This window comes from Narcine bancroftii, chromosome 1 (assembly GCF_036971445.1).
Source record: "Narcine bancroftii isolate sNarBan1 chromosome 1, sNarBan1.hap1, whole genome shotgun sequence".
Taxonomy (NCBI): Eukaryota; Metazoa; Chordata; class Chondrichthyes; order Torpediniformes; family Narcinidae; genus Narcine; species Narcine bancroftii.
The window spans coordinates 440,204,480-440,219,922 of NC_091469.1; the positions used below are offsets into that span (position 1 = coordinate 440,204,480).

General features: G+C 38.7%; 1 protein-coding gene across 4 annotated transcripts in view; it reads left to right on the forward strand.

Annotated features, from left to right (window-relative positions):
* akap9 (A kinase (PRKA) anchor protein 9) overlaps nt 1-15,443 on the forward strand; it is a 226,267-nt gene that overhangs the window by 33,746 nt on the left and 177,078 nt on the right. For 3 of the 4 annotated variants that reach the window (XM_069914357.1, XM_069914358.1, XM_069914361.1), the window contains exons 4-6: nt 3,781-3,840; nt 6,097-6,267; nt 13,913-14,068. In XM_069914357.1, coding sequence (XP_069770458.1) covers nt 3,781-3,840; nt 6,097-6,267; nt 13,913-14,068 — 387 coding nt within the window. The remainder of the gene's footprint in view (nt 1-3,780; nt 3,841-6,096; nt 6,268-13,912; nt 14,069-15,443) is intronic. The other variant, XM_069914359.1, reaches the window with a different exon arrangement.

A 15,443-nucleotide genomic window follows, 5' to 3' on the forward strand; every position in this document is an offset into this window, starting at 1 on the left:
TCGCTGTAATGCACTGCTCGAGGTGATAGTTGAGGGTGATTCAGTGGGAACATTTAAAAGACTCTTAAGCAAGTGCTTGTAGAGAAATAGGAGGATTATGGAATTTTAGGGAAGGAGAGGTTAGATTGATAGTGGAGTCATGAATCCAATCGATTTGAACCTTAGATGTAGCTTAATATTAAATTCTTTGTTGAGGATGTCAGAAGAATCTGTGGAAGCATTAGTTTTTTTAAAAAAAAAGAAATCTCTTGAGTCATCTTGTTAAAAATGTACCTAGATTTTAAAGTTGGTGAATGATGGAATATTACAGAGCACCTGTTCTTGGGTACAATATGAAACTCCTGGTTGCTAGCCATTTTAATTCCCCTTGCCATTCCCACATAGACATGTTAAGCTTGGCCTCATACATTGCAAGGGTGAGGCCAAACATAAGCTTGAGGAACAACCTACATTCTTCCTGAGGAGCATAAAATCTAATATTGGATTATCAAAAGTTCTTTCCCTGCTCCCATTCTCACTTTATTCTCAACCCTCCCCTTGCCTCACCCCTCCTCTCCAGTGGTCTTCTTTCTGCTTGTCCTCCAGCACGCCCATCTATATTTGTCCAGTATTCTACCAGCCGCTCATACCTCTCTTTTTGTGCTTGCTTTCTCCTCTTCATGTTTTGCTCTTTTAAAAGTGCCCTGATGTGAAACTTTAACTGACCATTTCTCTCCACAGATGAAGCCGCACCCACAAAGTTCCTGCAGCTTTTCAATGTTTATTTGTGACGTGTTAGGACAAGAAAAGCAGAACAGCAGTTATCGTTAAAATTTTCAAATCATTTGACAAATATTGACCAAAATATAATAAGGTGAAATTCAAAAATCAAAAGGAATATATCACATGAGCAGGGAATCTATTTAAAGCAAAAAGCAGATGCATACTTTGGATTTTAAAAAATTGACAAATAGGACTATAGTTCAGGAACTAGGACAGTTTAAGAGCAAAAAGGTACAAATCCAAGTTTATTTCTTTGATGTATTGTTAAAAGTTTGATGAAAAGAGATCAAATCTGAAAAAAACTTAGTATGCAGACACAAAAATGGTGAAGAAGAGCAGCATCGTTTTGGGTGGCATATGTAGCAGTTAGCTGTCTGCAAGGAGTTTTTAAACTTCTCCCCCTGCCTGTAAGGGTTTCCTCCAGGTGCTCCAGTTTGTTACCACTCTCCAAAAATGTACAAGGTTTCTAAGTTAATTGGTGTTTTTGGACAGTACAGGCTCATGGATTGGAAGGGCTTGTAACTGTTCCATATGTCCAAATTAAGAATAGGTGGAATATTGGTTAATATATATATATATATATATATATATATATAATATATTTTAATATAAATTGCCATAATTGAGGAAATGCTGTCAAAAATGGAAAAGCCAAACTTTCAGTGAGTAGAGAGGCAAGGGTATCGTGTCTGCTTTCTCAACTTGATGAGAATTCTGTTGTCACTGTAGAACTCTCTTCTCTTTGGCTTGGCTTCGCGGACGAAGATTTATGGAGGGGGTAAAAAGTCCACGTCAGCTGCAGGCTCGTTTGTGGCTGACAAGTCCGATGCGGGACAGGCAGACACGATTGCAGCGGTTGCAGGGGAAAATTGGTGGGTTGGGGTTGGGTGTTGGGTTTTTCCTCCTTTGCCTTTTGTCAGTGAGGTAGGCTCTGCGGTCTTCTTCAAAGGAGGTTGCTGCCCGCCAAACTGTGAGGCGCCAAGATGCACGGTTTGAGGCGATATCAGCCCACTGGCGGTGGTCAATGTGGCAGGCACCAAGAGATTTCTTTAGGCAGTCCTTGTACCTTTTCTTTGGTGCACCTCTGTCCCGGTGGCCAGTGGAGAGCTCGCCATATAACACGATCTTGGGAAGGCGATGGTCCTCCATTCTGGAGACGTGACCCACCCAGCGCAGCTGGATCTTCAGCAGCGTGGACTCGATGCTGTCGACCTCTGCCATCTCGAGTACTTCGACGTTAGGGATGAAAGCGCTCCAATGGATGTTGAGGATGGAGCGGAGACAACGCTGGTGGAAGCGTTCTAGGAGCCGTAGGTGGTGCCGGTAGAGGACCCATGATTCGGAGCCGAACAGGAGTGTGGGTATGACAACGGCTCTGTATACGCTTATCTTTGTGAAGTTTTTCAGTTGGTTGTTTTTCCAGACTCTTTTGTGTAGTCTTCCAAAGGTGCTATTTGCCTTGGCGAGTCTATTGTCTATCTCATTGTCGATCCTTGCATCTGATGAAATGGTGCAGCCGAGATAGGTAAACTGGTTGACCGTTTTGAGTTTTGTGTGCCCGATGGAGATGTGGGGGGGTTGGTAATCATGGTGGGGAGCTGGCTGATGGAGGACCTCAGTTTTCTTCAGGCTGACTTCCAGGCCAAACATTTTGGCAGTTTCCGCAAAGCAGGACGTCAAGCGCTGAAGAGCTGGCTCTGAATGGGCAACTAAAGCGGCATCGTCTGCAAAGAGTAGTTCACGCACAAGTTTCTCTTGTGTCTTGGTGTGAGCTTGCAGGCGCCTCAGATTGAAGAGACTGCCATCCGTGCGGTACCGGATGTAAACAGCGTCTTCATTGTTGGGGTCTTTCATGGCTTGGTTCAGCATCATGCTGAAGAAGATTGAAAAGAGGGTTGGTGCCAGAACACAGCCTTGCTTCACGCCATTGTTAATGGAGAAGGGTTCAGAGAGCTCATTGCTGTATCTGACCCGACCTTGTTGGTTTTCGTGCAGTTGGATAATCATGTTGAGGAACTTTGGGGGACATCCGATGCGCTCTAGTATTTGCCAAAGCCCTTTCCTGCTCACGGTGTCGAAGGCTTTGGTGAGGTCAACAAAGGTGATGTAGAGTCCTTTGTTTTGTTCTCTGCATTTTTCTTGGAGCTGTCTGAGGGCAAAGACCATGTCAGTAGTTCCTCTGTTTGCGCGAAAGCCACACTGTGATTCTGGGAGAATATTCTCGGCGACACTAGGTATTATTCTATTTAGTAGAATCCTAGCGAAGATTTTGCCTGCAATGGAGAGCAACGTGATTCCCCTGTAGTTTGAGCAGTCTGATTTCTCGCCTTTGTTTTTGTACAGGGTGATGATGGTGGCATCACGAAGATCCTGAGGCAGTTTACCTTGGTCCCAACAAAGCTTGAAAAACTCATGCAGTTTGGCACTGTAGAACTATTAAAGAAGAAAATACTACCAAAAAAATAAACTTGGACAATTCTTGCCAATTGGGTCAAAGAAATTGGAACAAAATTTTAGGGGTGTAGGTGTCTTGGATCGATTGGGCTAATAGTTTGCTGTGAAAGAGTCAAGCCTACAGGGAGATTTAAAGAAAAGAATTTTAAATTATTTTGGTGTTTACCATGCAGGAAGTTTAAGTGAACCATTCAAAATTGAAAGCAAAATATGGCCAAAATGTGTCATTTTATTGCCAATCATTGTAATTCAAATGAATATAATATGTTAATTTTTAAAATATCTTGGTTAATTGTAATTAAATATTTTTAAATTTAACAACCTTGATAAACTTTTATCGATATTTAATTCCTTGCAGTTTATAAGCACATGCGACAAATATGTTTTAAATGGAATTTTAAGAGACTTGCCTAATGTGCTAAATAAATTAAATAAATTATTAAATAAATGGATAAGAATGATTTGTATGGTCTTTCAAACTTGTTAACGAATGTCATCATTTGGTAAATGTGTTTTGGGGAATGGCTGAGAAGATGCTTAAAAGTAATTGTTTGGTTTGCACAGGCAAATGGTTGTTTTACAGTACAACGCGAAACACTATTTAAAGCAGAAGATATGACAAGGGTATAGTATGAAGTAAAATAACTTACTGACATCCTTAACTGTCACCACCCCCACACTCCCAAACAATGGCTGGAATGGTGCTCCGTGTATAAATCCATAATACAATTCACATTCTGGAATTAAGTAATCATAATTTTGGAAGACGTGAAAATTATGTGTTATTTTAAAAGTTGACAAACATGCCGATTACTTAAGTCAGAAATTTTTAGCAACTTAATAATTTGATGGCAAATTTTAATTGGATATTTCCCTACCCACGAACAACAAGACCTTAGCATTACTCAAGATGCATCATTGATAACTTGAGAGAGATGATAAAATTGAACAATGTAGAAAACTATTTAAATGTAGCTGAAGGCAGTCATTTTGATTTTTCAGTTAAGGCAACCAATGTTGAAACAGAACATCATTGTGGACATCATTTGTCCATGCTTCATCTGATCTGGCACACTGCTAATAGTAACAGTTGAAAGGGCATATAAATGTTCCCACATTAATTATCCTTATTCTCATTGTACAAATTCACCCAAAAATACAGTGACCATTTTCAGTCATTTTGCGTAGCAAATGGTTAATACTGTCTTTAATATTAGCAAACTAATACATTGTATGTACTAACCTTGAATGTTATGTTGCTGGGAGAATAGATGGTGGCTCTTTGCTACTTCTAGCTTTTGACGATGATCTGAAAAGCAGTTGCCATTTTTTGTGTGAACTAAATGAAATATTCAAGCTACTAATAATGGAAGCTCAAGATTTTTAAATTTGAGTTTGGCTAGAAAGTGCAAATTATGATAAGTCCATTGGCCATTGTTATGATTTAAATCAGGTCTATTTTTAAAAAAAATCTTACACCCTCAAATTAAGAATTGATTGTTACTGAAAACATTCAACTCTATATCTGATTAAAATAGTATTTTAACACATTGGATATAAAAAAAGTATATATTTTCATGAAATTATGAATTTATTGCTTTACTTTCTTGGAATATTGTCTTAATTAATTCATTGGGTGCTGACATGCCTTGAAATATCAGCTGTTCTTCCTTCAAATACCACCTGTATCTCCTTTATAATATAAGTCAATTGTTTGGGGAATATAAGGGTTGAACAGCCGAGTCTAATTTGGTTTGGAAATCAAAAACTTAAAACGTAAAATCTAAAGTGCTAATAAAAATGTTGATAGAGGAGCATAGCTGGCAAATCATGTAAAAGATACTTCATCAGAACTAGGAAGGAGAGAAGACAAGATCATTCAAAATGATCGTGGCTGATCATGTGACTTCAGTACTCAATTCCTGCTTGCTCCCCATACTCCTTCATCCCTCAACCCAATAAAATATATATATTTATGGCTCACAACTTCCTGTGGCAGGGAGTTCCACAAATTCACAACACAATTCATCTTGGTCCTAATTGGCTTACCCTATTTCCTTAGACATCAACCCCTTGTTCTGGACTTCTCCAACCTGTCTAGCCCTGTCAAAATGTTGTATGTCTCAATCTCACAGCCTGCAGGAAGAAGCTATTTCCCTGCCTGGCAGACCTGATTTTGATACTCCTGTACCTCGTCTTTGATGTCAGTGGTTCAAAGATACTCTATGCTGGATGGAAAGGGTCTTCTATAATTCTTTGATCCCTTTTTAAGCAATGCTGCTAGTAATTGTCTTCAGTAGAGGAAAGGGAGACCCCAGTGATCTTCTCAGCTGTCTTGATGATCCTCTGTTTTGATTTCCGGTCCGAAGCTTTGCCATTCCCATACCACAATGATGCAGTCGGACAGGAAGGACCCTGTCTAAAAATAATCAATTTTCTAAGCTTAATACCAATATTGGTATTAGGTGGCTGTTACAGCGCCAGCAACTTGGGTTCGAATCAGACACTGTAAGGAGTTTGTATGTTCTCCCCATGTCTGCATGAATTTCCTCCCATCATTTGAAGATGACCAAAAATTTAAGATTTTACAGTATTGTAGCTATATTGTGAAATTTCATGTGTATCCACCAGAAATGGCATTGAAATAACAATATTGTTTTAATTCTTATCCATCAAAGTCCTGTGTGTGAAAAATAAGAAATATTGAAGCTGCTGAGGTGCAAATTGCTAACAACAGTAGTTGCTATAGTGATGTTTGTAGCTGCATGTTTTGTATTGAATCTATTAGAAAAATTAGTTTTGTAAAAATGTTTACAGGATCTCTTTGAAAATCCAACATTGTACCCAATAAAGATTTTAAATTAATTTTAATTGCTTTAGGAAGAGGAATGTAGCATATCAGAAGTCTGCTCTGACCATGATAAACAGCCGCTTCACACTAGACTTGAGATAATGGAGGATGATTTGGTTGCTAAACATCGGGAGGTTGAAGAGCTGAAGAGAGAGCTTGAAGAACTGAGGAGTGTATTTGGTACAGAAGGTTTTCAGCAGGTAAATTTCCATAATTTCTACTTTATATTGTGAGGTAGTGAGTAAATCTATGTATGTATGTATTTATTTATTTATTGCATTTCTCAGAATTTAAATTAATAAAAAATGTTTGATTTTTTTGTTTTATGTTGAGACAAAATGTTACTTGCTAATCTCTTTCAATTTTTAAAAATGTCTCATACAAAATTAAACAATGCATTTTCAAAGCTAAAAATATGAAATCTCATTTTGGCTTCTGAATGATTACCGAAATCGGTCTATTTGGGCATGAGAAAAGAAATATTTGAATGGATTGTCACCTTTTGCTTATTTCAAACACATTTTTATTTCTAATTAATATTCTGTATATGTAGAATATAAGAACATAAGAAATCTGAGCAGGAGTACGCGATCTAGCCCGTCAAGCCTACTCTGCCATTCAATGACTGATCTGTTGATAGGCTCATCTCCACCAACCTGCTTTTCTTCACCACCCCTCCCCCATGTCTCTTAATTTCCGACCTATGTAAAAATCTATCTAACCTTAAATATATTTACTGAGGTAGCCTCCACTGCTTTAACAGGCAGCAAATTCCACAGATTCAACACCCTGGGAAAAGCAGTTCCTCCTCATCTATGTCCTAAACCTACTACCCTGAATTTTGACTGTCTCCTAGTTCTGGTCTCACCTATCAACGGAAACAACTTGCCTACCTCTACCTTATCTATGCCTTTCATAATTTTATGTTTCCTTAAAATTCCTCCCATTTTTCTAAATTCCAGCAAATATAGTCCAAGGCGACTTGATCTCTCCTCATAGTGAATCTCCTCTGCATTGCCTCCAAAGCCAATTCATCAAGTCAGGAGTCCAGAACTGTGCACAATACTCCAGATGCAGCCTCATCAGTGCCTTGTACAGTTGCAGCATAATCTCTCTGCTCTTAAATTTCATCCCACCAGCAATGAAGGCCAACATTTTATTTGCTTTCTTGATAGCCAGCTGCACCTACAAACCATCCTTTTGCTATTCATGCACAAGCATTTCCAAATCCTTGCATTTTGCAATCACTTTTCATTTAAATAGTATTCTGATCTTCAATTTTTCCTTCCAAACTGGATAACCTCACATTTGCCATCATTGTGCTCCATCTGCCAGACCTTTGCACACTTGCATAACCTATCTATAGCTCTGCAGACTCTTCATATCCTCTGCACAATTTGCTGTTCACTCATTTTAGTATCATCAGCAAATTTAAATACCCGACACTCTGTCCCCTCTTCCAGATTGTTTATGTATATTGTGAACAGTTGTAGGCCCAGCACCGACCCCCGCGGCTCACTTCTGATTGCCAATCAGAAGAACGCCCCTGTATCTCCATCTCTGTTTTCTATTCATTAACTAATCCTCTATCCAATACGTCACATCCAACTCTATTCATCCTTACTTTCTATACGAGTGTTTTGTGTGGCACCTTATTGAATACCTTCTGGATATCAAGGTAAACAACATCCATCTGCTCCCCTCTATCTACTGCACTCATTATAGCTGCAAAGAACTCCAATAAATTTGTCAAACAGGAGCTACCTTTACTGAATCCATGCTGCATCTGCCTGATGCCTCGCTATTTCTTCTTCAATGATAATTTCGAGCATTTTTCCATCTACAGATGTTAAACTTACTTGCCTTTAGTTTCCTGCCTTTTGCCTTCATCGTTTTTTGAATAATGACATGATGTTCAGTCTTTCAATCCACTGAGACCTACCCAGAATCCAGACAATTTTGGTAAATTAACACCAAAGCCTTGACTATAACTTCTGCTATTTGTTTCGGTACCCTGGGCTGCATTCCATCAGAACCTGGAGACTTATCTATATTTAGACCTCGTTTTCTTGAGTACTACCTCTTTAGTGAGAGCTATTACAGCCAGAATCTCGCCTCTCATCACATCCTTAAAATTTGTCTTTGGCATGTTTGTTGTGTCCTCCACTGTGAATACTGAAACAAAATGGTCATTCAAAGCCTCAGCCATTTCCTCATTATCCAATATCAATTCCCCCTTCTCATCTTCCAATGAACCAAACTCTGCTTTAGCGCTTTATATAATTATAAAAACTTTTATTGTCTGTTTTTTTTAATTTTGTGCTAATCTTTTCTAATAGTCTACCTTCCATCTCCTTATTTTTTGCTTTGTAGTTATTTGTTGTTTTTTTTTAAGTTTTCCCAGTCTTCTAGTTTCCCATTGCTCTTGGCAACGTTGTATGCAGGAGCTTTTAATTTGATGCCGTCTTTTATTTCCTTAGTTATCTAAGACTGGCTGTCCCCATCCATATTGTGCTTTTATATTTTTGTTGAGCACTGTGAAAAATCTCTTTGAAAGTCTTCCACTGTTCCTCAACCATCCCTCATATAGCTTGCATTCCCTGTCTACCCTGGCCAACTGCTCCCTCATCCCATTGTAGTTACCTCTGTTTAGGCATAACACATTGGTTATTGTACCCTCTATTTGTATGAGAAGTATAACCATACTGTGACTGCTCTTTCCAAGAGGATCCTTAAGTACAAGATCGCTAATTTTACTTCTCTCACTGCACAGGTCCAGATCCAAGATAGCATGTTTCCTTGTAGATTGCTGTTCAAGAAAGCCATCATGTATCCATTCTATAAAGTCCTCTTCAAGGTTGCCTCGACCAACCTGATTCAGCCAATTTATGTTCATGTTAAAGTCCCCCTCGGTAACTGCTGTACCATCCTTGCATCATCTGATATTTCTTGGTTTATTGCCTATGCCATTTTAATTTTATTATTAGGTGGCATTTAGACCACTCTCAACAGTGATTTTTTTGTTTTGCTCCTTAGATCTTGCATCTTCTCTCACTATTGGCATGATCTCATCCTTAACTAAGAGCGTTATCCCAGAACTCTTACTTTCCTGCCTGTCCTTCCTTATTACCTGATATCCTTGGATATTTAATACTCAGTCCTCTCCACCCTGCAACCACATTTCTGTAATGGTCACTAAATCATACCCCTTTTAACTAATTTGTGCCACAATTTCATTGACCTTGTTTCAAATACTGTGGGTATTCAGATAAAGTGCCCCTTATACTCATTGAGCTTTTAAAATATGATAATCCAGAGATTACCACCTTTTTGGTTCTTTTTATTTTGATCCCTAGCTCCTCATTCCCTTTAAATTAATTTAATGTTATTAATTTATAAGATTTTCTACCAATGATTTTTTTCCCTAAAGTATTCCAATTTAATTTGTGGCAGTTGTTCCCAAACAAGTTTTATAGTTACATGAATTGTATTTACTCCTGATAATTTATACTTTTATATTTTTACTTTTTAATTTTTACAATAGTGAGGCATTTTCTGTTATTGTAATCAAGACCCTTCTGCCTTATAAATTAAAAAAAAAACCACACAAATACTGGAGAAACTCAGCAGGTCAAACAGTGCCTTTATGTAGCAAAGATGAAGATACATCACCAATGTTTTGGGCTTGAGCCCTTCATCAAGGTATGGGGGAACATGAGAGATGTCTGAATGGAAGGAGGGTGAGGGTGGGAGATGATAGGTGGGGTGGGGAGGAGTCTAGGCTAGGTGGAGAGAGAAAGGAAGTGGGAACTGGAATGACTAGTTGGGGGGGGGGGGGGGGAAGGCAAGCTGATTAGTGGAATGCAATGAACTCAATGTTCATGCCCTAGGGTTGGAGGGTGCCCAGAGGAAAATTGAGGTGTTCCTCCAATTGGCGAGTGGTCAGGGTGGGCTAGTGTGAAAGGCCATGGACAGATATGTGTGCTTGAGATTATTTCTCAGAATTGAAATGGTTGGCTATGGGGAGGTCGCTTTTGTTGCAGAAGGAAAGGAGATGCTGGGTGAAGCGATCTCCTAATCTGCGACTGGTCTCTCTGATGTAGAGAAGGTCACAGAGTGCACCAGATCCAGTAAATGAGTTCTTTGGAGGTACAGGTGAAGTGTTGTTTCACCTGAAAGGTCTGTTTGGGTCCTCGGACTGTGGTGAGGGAGGAGGTGTAGGTGCAGGTATTACACCTCCTACAACCACAGTGGAAGATGCTGGGGGGGTGGGGGGGGGGGGTGGGTGAGTCAAGTAGGGAGCAGTCTCTACGGAAGGCTGAGAGGAGAGGAGAAGGAAAAATGTGTCTGGTGGTGGCGTCCTGTAGTAAGTATCAGAAATTCTGGCGGATAATGTGTTGGATGCGGAGGCTGTGTCTGCCTTCTTCCACAAATGTGGCTTCCCCTCCTCCACTATTAACTCGGCCCTCACCCACATCTCTTCCATTTCCTGCTCGTATGCCATAGCCCCCCCCCCCCCCACCCCTAGAAACAATAAACATAGAATCCTACTCGTCTTCACCTACCACCCCACCAGCCCCCGCCACCCTCTGAGTGCTCTAGTTTTCTCCCATATCTTGGTTGGTAAGTTAACTGGCCACTGTAGATTGTACCTTAGTGTATGTGAGAAGTAGAATTGGTGGGAGGGGGGGGCGGGGTGGAATTGATAGGAATGCAGCTCATGATGAAAGATCTTGGCCTGAAACTTATTTCTCCCATTGATGTTGATTGTCCTGCTGAGATCCTCCAGAAGATTGTGTTCAGTTCCTGCAATTTCTTTCCTGGAATCTCACTATGTTCTTACATATACTGGAACAGACACTGAAGATTTGTCTACTTGCATCTCTTTTAAAACCTCCAACATTTTGTGAAGTGGAGTCTCTTCTGCATAATACTCTTCTTCCTCGAGTTCTCTAGCCTCCATGTCTTAATCCATGCTAAATACAGACAAGCAGTACTTGATTGGGAGGAGAGATGATGTGGTTCTAATCAATTATTGTCTAATATCTAAATTTGCTGTGGTCCAATTTAGAACTTTAAGCTGTAGACCAGCCCTATCCTTTTTCCATAATTATTTGTAAAACCAATGGAGTTACTGATCCCAAAGTGCTCTCCTATTGACACTTCAGTCACTTGCCCTGCCTCATTCCCAACAGGAAATCCAGTGTTGCACCCTCTCTAGTCAGGCCATCTACATGTTTGAGAAAACTTTCTTGTACATGTTTAATAAATTCTGCTCAGTTCAAGTGGTTTACAATGTGAGAATCCCAGTCTATAAGGGAAGTTGAAATAGCCTATTATTAAGACCCTAATTATTTCTACAGTTGTTTGCAATTTCCCTGTTCAATTACTTCTCTGATTCTTGCAGTCCTTCTTGCCCTTGTGCACTTAATATGACCTCATCAAAGTTTCACCCCCTTTTTCTCAGCTCCACTACATAATCCTCCAAAATATCTTCTCTGAACAACTACAGAGATGCTCTCCCTAATCTCAAATGTAACATCTTCCCCCACTGCTTCAAACAGTATGTTGAATTTGTGCAATCCCATTGGTTAAATTCAATGTATCCTGTTAACACATCCAGAATGTTTCCTATTATCGTTAGGTTAGGTCTGAAGTTTCATTTCTTACCTTTTTTTTTGAATAGAGGGGTTACCTCTGATTCTCTTCTTCCTCCTGGAATTTTTCTATAACCTACAAAGTTTTGTAACATGATCAATGTATCCATAGCTACATCTATTAACCCAGGGGATTTCTCAGTTTTTGGTCTTACTAATTTTTCCACCATTTTATTGATTCCAATTTCCTCCATGAGGCTCTTGGTTACCAAGATTTGTTTGTGCCCTCTTCTGTGAGCAGAACCATAGTCTATTGAATTATTCTGCCATGCCTTTGTTTCCTATTATAAAGTATCTCCTTTATGAATTTGAGATCTGCATTTGTTTTCACTAATCTTTTCATCTAACCATAAAAGCTTTTACTGTGTTATTGTATTCTTTGCAAATTTACTCTCATAGGTTGCTTTTGCTCTCTGAATCATTTGGACATTTTTTGGTTTGATTCTAAACTGCTCTCTTCGATCTTGCTACATTTTATAATTTCATATTGCAACTAATGATGTAATTTTGTTATCCATGGATGAGTTTTTATGCAGGAGTGGAACTTCTAATGAGCATAGTTTCTGCCTTAGTTCCTTAAATAATATCCTATGTCCATCCACTGTTGTGCCTTTCAAGAACATCCTGTATCCATCTAACCTGATACCTCATAACTTTGTACTTTCCTTTGCTTAGATTTGGGACTCTACTGTTCCATAAAGGATCCTAAAAGGCTTCTCATTGCAAGAAAAGATATCTCACACAGCTGCTTTTGTAATTGCTCAATATATAATGTAGCAGACAATCTTGTATACATTGCATTAATTCGTTCTCTGGCTTTATTACAGTGGTCTAACCACAAAATGCATGTAGAAAATAATAGTGAACAGAGACCAACTAGTTCAAGACTTGCACGTTAGTGCTCAAATCATTAACTTTGTCACACTTATCAGGTGGGGGGGGGAAACTGGCATTTGGATGTAACAAAATTTGCCATTCTCAACACAAAATACTTTGATTCAGGAAAATGTGTTAACTGTTCAGGTTTGCAGGTAATTCCCATGAGAGATGATGAATGTGCTTGGTAAGTGGTAAGTTGTAGCTGATACAAGTATCTGGAGGATGTTGCACAATTACTGAACAAAAACGACTCGAGGCACCAAAATATGTTCATATTAAATCTTAAACTATATCTATTTCTTTAATAATGTTTCTCTGTATTTCCCACATTATTTTCCATTCTTTCTTTTTCAACTGATGTGTTGGTATATTTTATAAGAACATTGTGTGAAAATGTCAAATGTGCTCTCTTTGTCTTTGAGGATAATTCTGAATTTATGCAGTTTTTGCATTATTCAAAAACAAAACTGTCCAGTCCAAAACAGTCCATTTGGACCAAAGGTCTCCGAGTCCAACCTCTTGCATCTTCCTCATGCACTGTTATTGTTTTTTCCCAAACAACTAATTTTGTTTTAAAATATTGGCTTGTATTGTTTCATAGGAAGGTATTTCTCATTCTACCATTGTCAAAACACCCTAGAATTTCTTAGTTTGAATATTAAATCTCTCAATAACTCAGACCTAATCTTAGCATATTTTCTTCTGCACTTGTGTTGGGATTTGCAAGGGATATAATGCAAATTATTACTTTTGATCACAGTGTTGAACACTTTAATGCCTTTGAACCCAGCTCCTCCCTTAGTTACACTGATGTTATTTACCTTTTAACAAATGCAGAAGTATTGCATGCAGAGAAAAAGGAATAAGAAAAATGTAATCCAAGAGATTTAAAAAATATTTGTGCCCTGTACAGTTTTTAATTACTGGGAAATGTTATATTACATATGGTAGAGATCTGTGAAGGCAGATGTAAAAATGGAACACTGTTTACCAATTTCTGACCACCAGTATTTTTTTGTGTGATTGTGCCACACTCTATTGTGCCAAACTCCTCTATTTGTTTATGCAATGTAGGGGAAAATGTGTGTGCATTTTATTTTAAGTTCTGTATTTATTTACAGTTAGTGTGAAAGAAAATAAGATCCAGTTAATGTTAAAGCAAAGATACTAAGCATTGCCAGTACCAAGAAGCTGTATAATGTCAAAGGTGCCAAATGTGGAGTGGGAAGTTGGATATTTGAAGTTCACGACTAAGCATTTAATCTTGTTACTAGTGTTATTTATTTATACTGTAAATTTCTATGCACAGCTACAAGATTTTGAAGCTGCAGTCAAACAAAGAGATGGTATTATTACTCAACTTACTGATAACCTACAACAAGCTAGAAAAGAAAAGGATGAGATTCTACAAGAATTTCTGGAGTTAACAGAGCAAAGTCAAAAACTACAAATTCAGTTTCAACAGGTAAAATTAATCTTGGCTATTCCTGTGAAGTTAAAAAGATCTGTACATGTTTTTCTGCTCTACACATATAAGCACACAAGTGTGAACTGATGAATTTAGCACACTGTGATAACACACAAGAATGCTACTTAGTCCTTGCTGTCAGAGCTAAACACATTCTATACATACACTATTTTGTAATGAGGGAATTTTTTTTCAAATTGCTCATTTACATAATCAAGAACTGTTCATTCTTAGCATTTCCTAATAGAGTGGCTTCAATCTTTTTGACACTAAAGAAGGGTTGATAGCTATTAACCTGGTCATTGGAGGTGATGAAAATTCAAAGCAATACAAAAAATTGCAGTATCCATAAGGAGTAAGGAGTCTCCTTGGCCATAGAGAGGTTGTACAAGAGTAGGATTCCATGTTTTTAATGTACTTCTCTTACATTAAAAATTAAATGCTTGTATTTTGCTGTACAGGCATGCTTTTGTTATTCTTGTATCTCATTAAATTAACATAACATAACATAACAATTACAGCACGGAAACAGGCCATTCGGCCCTTCTAGTCCGCACCGAACCAAACACCCCTTTCTAGTCCCACCTCCCTGCACAATGCCCATAACCCTCCATCTTCTTCTCATCCATATACCTGTCCAACCTTTTCTTAAATAATACAATTGACTCCGCCGCCACTATTTCTCCCGGAAGATCATTCCACACGGCTACCACTCTCTGAGTAAAGAAGTTCCCCCTCATGTTACCTCTAAACCTCTGCCCCTTAATTCTTAACTCATGTCCTCTTGTTTTAATCTTTCCTCCTCTTAACAGAAATAGTCTATCCACATCCACTCTGTCTATCCCTTTCATAATCTTAAATACTTCTATCAAATCCCCTCTCAACCTTCTACGCTCCAAAGAATAAAGACCTAATCTGTCCAATCTCTCCCTATACTCTAGATGCTTAAACCCAGGTAACATTCTGGTAAACCTTCTCTGCACTCTCTCCACTCTGTTTATATCCTTCCTATAATTAGGCAACCAGAATTGCACACAGAACTCCAAATTAGGCCGCACCAACGTCTTATACAATCTCAACATCACCTCCCAACTCCTATATTCCATGCAATGATTGATAAAGGCCAGCATACTAAAAGCCTTCTTCACCACCCTATTCATGTGAGTTTCTACCTTCAGGGAACGATGTACCGTTACTCCTAAATCTTTCTGCTCTTCTGTATTCCTCAATGCTCTCCCATTTACCACGTATGTCCTATTCTGATTCTTCTTACCAAAATGAAGCACCTCACACTTATCAGCATTAAATTCCATCTGCCATTTTTCAGCCCACTTTTCTAAGCAGCCCAAATCCCTCTGCAATCCTTGAAAAC